The sequence below is a fragment of the Gavialis gangeticus genome, unplaced genomic scaffold, assembly GCF_001723915.1.
Source record: "Gavialis gangeticus isolate Ggan-Ray unplaced genomic scaffold, GavGan_comp1, whole genome shotgun sequence".
In the NCBI taxonomy this organism is placed as follows: Eukaryota; Metazoa; Chordata; order Crocodylia; family Gavialidae; genus Gavialis; species Gavialis gangeticus.
The window spans coordinates 121,908,601-121,913,366 of NW_017729032.1; the positions used below are offsets into that span (position 1 = coordinate 121,908,601).

Genomic DNA, 4,766 nt, shown 5'->3' on the forward strand with positions numbered 1-4,766 from the left:
CCCTTCCGACCCTAGAAACTATGAAACTATGAAACATTTGGAAGCTGCCATGTCCCTATCTGAGGAACATGACGCTGACATTGAACGCAGTGCATCAGTGAATGGGGGTATATCCAATACGTACAGCTGCTACAGAGAAATTGACACGCAAAACAAGAGAACATCTGTCCAAACTTCCTTGGACACTTTCTTTAGCAAAGCAGAGAAGACTCCAGAAAAACCTGCAGTCAAAATCCTGAGAAGACTCTAGCCAAAAACCCTTCAAAAAGTCCAACCAGGAGCCTTTCAAAAAGTCCAGCAAAGTCACCTCAAAGAAGTCCTTTGAAATCAATATGATTGTTGTTTACAATATAAATACATTGATGTAGCTATATTACTCATCTATAATTGATTGAGTATAAAATTCTGGGTTATTTCTGGTGAAAATAGGGTGTTGGGCCTTGGTTCCCCCATTTATAATATTGTTTCCTATGGGAAAATTGCTTCTGAGTTAATCGCGTCTTAAGTTGAAATGTTGTTTCAGGAACCAATTGTGTTGTAAGTCCGAGGACTGTCTGTATAATGTGGTGAATGTAAAGTGGGCGTGTGCTGCTCCCTGCTTTACTGGAACAGAAGAGTCCAGCCCAATTAACCACTGTCTCCCTGGGAGGCAGGGGACAAGTGCTGTGGCTTCTCTGAGAAGAGACTATGTACAGACATTCAGTCACACAGGAGAAACTCTCACAGAAGTGATTTAACCCTGTCTGTCTCCAGATTATTTTTCTTCTTGGAGCAGTCATTTTTGCTCTGGGAGAAAAATCCTTAACATCTGTAAACTCATGATTTCTCTTGGGAAGGCAGCAACTCTCCCAGTAGAAAATGAACATCTACATGCAGCCTCAAGCACTTTGAGGGGGAAAAATTAATGAGTTGCAAACATTCTAGTTTGTGCTTTATTAGAATACACTCAGCCTCCTAACAATTAGGTCTTGTTGGTGTTATGGAAAATATGTGGTAAAATAGTTGCATTTTAAATACAGCTTCTTTGACATTTTCAAAAAGTCCTACTGGTATTTCAAGCTATGTCTATAAGGAATCTGTTTCATGTTGATAGAAGCTGACAAATAAGAAGAAACTATTAAAATGCACTATTGTAGATAGTTTGTAGAGAAAAATAATCTTCCATAATGGCAGTTTTTAGCACTGATATTAATGTTTCCATAATATACTATTTTAATTAATTTGGGTATTATTTAAAAATGTTTTTCCTAAAGATAAAATATTAAAATAAAAATTATATTATTAATTTTAACATTGCACTGTTAACCACAGAAATACAATCAAAGAGGAATGCTGCTCTTACTTTAAATGTTGGTGAGAGGTAATTTTTCAGAAACCAAAACTTAACTGGTGTCTTGGTATGACGCAGAACAGAAACCATCATAATTCTGTGGAAAGAAATGTCTATAATAAACAAAATACATGCATACATGCAATCACATTTCAAATAAAACATCACTAGAAATTTTATAGTATTAAGATCTGCTAATATGCTATATCTTGCAGCAAGAGGGTTTGTAATTGCTTTTTTAATAGCACAGTTTAAGCAAAATTTTTTTTCCACGATCATATAGTGTATTCAAGGGCTGTTTTTACTAGACCATTAACCTGTGGCCCTTTGGAAGGATTTGGTCTGTGAAGAGAACTTATCCAGTCTCCTGAGCATGCCAAAAAGTCCAGGTTCTGGGTGTTTCTCTGCTCCTACTATTCTACAGGGAGACCTTCCTGCCTTCTCCTATATAGAGCTTGCTCCCCTGTCTATGACCCCCCAGCCAATCAAGTGCACCGTCCACTCAGCATGGCTCAGAGGCCCGGGTGCCTCATGGTTCTAAGATGGACAGATCAGAACCACTTGGATCATAGATTCATAGATTCATAGATTAAGGGTCGGAAGGGACCTAGTAGATCTTCTAGCCCGACCCCCCGCCAGGGCGGGAGAACAACAAAAAACCCCAAAAAGAGAAATGGGACTCAAACGAGTCCAGCCAGGTAGGCATCCAGCCTCTTCTTAAAGACCCCCAGGGTAGGGGCCAGCACCACTTCCCTTGGAAGTTGGTTCCAGCTCCTAGCCGCCCTAACCGTGAAGTAGTTTTTGCGGATGTCCAATCTATACCTCCTCTCCATCAGCTTGTGCCCATTACTCCTTGTTATGCCAGCGGGCGCTAGGGGAAACAGCGTCTCCCCCAAACCCTTCTGGTCCCCCCTAGTGAGTCTATAGACAGTCACCAGGTCCCCCCTTAGCCTTCTCTTGTGGAGGCTGAATAGGTTCAGGTCCCGCAGTCTCTCACTGTAGGGTCTGCCCTGTTGTCCCCGGATCATGCGGGTGGCCCTCCTCTGGACCCTCTCCATATTGTCCACATCCCTCTTGAAATGGGGCGCACAGAACTGGACACAATACTCCAGCTGTGGCCTGACCAGCGTCGCGTAGAGGGGGAGGATCACCTCCTTGGCTCTACTCGAGATGCACCTGTGGATGCACGACAAGGTCCGGTTAGCCCTGCCAACCATGACCTCGCATTGTCGGCCCATGTTCATCTTGGAGTCAATAATGACTCCAAGATCCCTTTCTGCCTCCGTGCTCTCGAGTAAGGAGTTCCCCATTGTGTAAGTGTGCTGCTGGTTCCTACTGCCCAAATGCAGCACCCTGCACTTGTCCGTGTTAAAACGCATCCTGTTCCTGTTAGCCTCTGGGCCCAGCAGAGCTCCCACTGTTGTCCCACCCCAGAGCCCTTGTGGCACTTCCCAGATGCATGAGACTGTGGTTAAGATTTATAGTCTCACTCCCCTCACCTCCTATTAGAAAGGGAACTGGAACCCCAGCACACTGGGAGCTGTAGTCTAGCCTACCTTAGGACCAAGTTATATTAGTTCAGCTCACTGTTGGTATGAGGTTGCTGACCCCTGTCCTAGATGCAGTTCTACAGTGGCTAAATCAGAAGCAGGCAAAAATACATCTCTCCGGCCTGCCAAGGGATACTATCTGGCTCATGGCAGCTCCCTCAGCTCAGGCGCAGGGAGCAGCCTGGGCCATGGTGCTTGAGGCTGGTCCCACTGCCTCTGGGTGCACAGTGGGACGGGGGTGGCGCAGCTGCCAGAGTGAACTTCCCAACAACCCCCATAGTGGCAGCTCACTCTGCCTGGCTGCCACTATCATTGTGTCTGCTGCCACTGTGGGACCTGGCGCTGCTGCCCAGGCAACTCAGCTCTGCACCGCACCTGGTTTGTGCTATGGTTGCTCATGGCCTGGCAGTGCGGGGCAAACCCAATGGATAGTGACTGAATTAGGCTGCCCCGCACTACCGGGCCATATTGGTCCAGAGCTATACTGTACTAGGGCTGCCCATATGCACATGTGCTGGGGCAGGGACAGTGGGAATTGGATCATGGTTGTGTTCTCCACCCCACTCCTGGGTCAAGCTGATCACAACCCGTTGGGACTACCCTGTGCTGCCAGGGAAGGGAAGAACCAGGTACAGTACAGGGTGGCATGAGGCTGGGGCAGTCTCACGATCCACACCCCTCTGTCCCTCTAATGAGAGCCAGTTCCATGGGCAGGGGCTGGGCATGGCCACGGCCCGTGGAACTGGTACATGTTGCAGGGACGTGAGGGGAGCAGATCACAGCTCTGTCCTGACCCTGTGCTGTTACTGCTCCAAGATCCTGGCCCTGGCTCTAGCCCCAGCTGCCCATCCTGCTCCTGGATGCTGCTTCCCACCTGCCTGAGACCCCATCTGAGCATGCCCTGCCCACAGGGGTCCTGGGCCTGTCTCCATGGAGACCTGCCCATCCACACACTCCATCTTGTGCTCCAGTAGTAGAAGTGAGGCAGACGGGTCCAGAGCCAGATAGGCTCAACTGTATCCCTGCCCCTAGGCCTACAACAGCTCATCAAAACTCCCTAAGTAGCCCTCCACCTGAAATAATTGCCCATTAAGATAGAACAGATACTATCTTAATGGATGGCAGAACTAGAAATGCTTTATAATACATTGCAAATACTGTATGCTTATTGGCATGGGTTATTGTATTAATATATTGATCTAATTTAATAGAAAGCTGTAAGAAAAAACAAGCATAAAAGAAAAAGGATGATTCACAAGTTATGCTATTCTTTTGCAAACACTTGAGGGTTGTTAGGAGACCATGCCAGGAAATGATTCATGAATGTAGAGGATCAAAAGAATTATGCTCGATTTAAAAGGAATGCTTTTTCAAGAGCAATTACTTGGGGAAGCAAAGTAAGACAGTGTTTCTCAGTCCCTAGCTCACAACCCAAAAGTGGGTTGCAAGAATATTTCAAAGGGTCATGAGCAAATGCCAGAAAAACATGTGAAAGCATAGGTTTCCCTTTGCAGGTTGGCAATGTTCCAGCCTGCAAGGGCATGCTTGGGATGTGGCCAGCATACAGCCAGACAGGGTCGTGGAAGCAGCTCCAGCAGCTGGATAAAGGTAAGTATATGGGGAGTGGGGGTTGGAGGGCCAGAGCTTGGGGACTGTTGAGGTCTAGAGGCAGTGTGTGTGTGCGTGTGTGTGCATACATACAGAGGGGATGGGTATGTGTGGAGGGCAGGTGCCTGCTGGCACTGCAGGAAGGTGACCAGGTACCAAGGCTGCAGCAGGGCAGGGGACAGCAGGGCATTGTGGGTCAGGCACCGGCAGGGCCAGGGGTGTGTGGGTCAGGACAAGCCATCCATCTTTGCAAATGGGTCCTGGTACAAAAAAAAGAT

The 4,766-nt window shown here is 47.2% G+C and overlaps 1 protein-coding gene across 1 annotated transcript in view; it reads right to left on the reverse strand.

Annotated features, from left to right (window-relative positions):
* The window catches only part of UGGT2 (UDP-glucose glycoprotein glucosyltransferase 2), a 246,877-nt gene that overhangs the window by 3,030 nt on the left and 239,081 nt on the right, over positions 1 to 4,766 (reverse strand). The window contains exon 33 of the mRNA XM_019524912.1: positions 1,343 to 1,427. Within this exon, the coding sequence (XP_019380457.1) occupies positions 1,343 to 1,427 (85 nt within the window). The remainder of the gene's footprint in view (positions 1 to 1,342; positions 1,428 to 4,766) is intronic.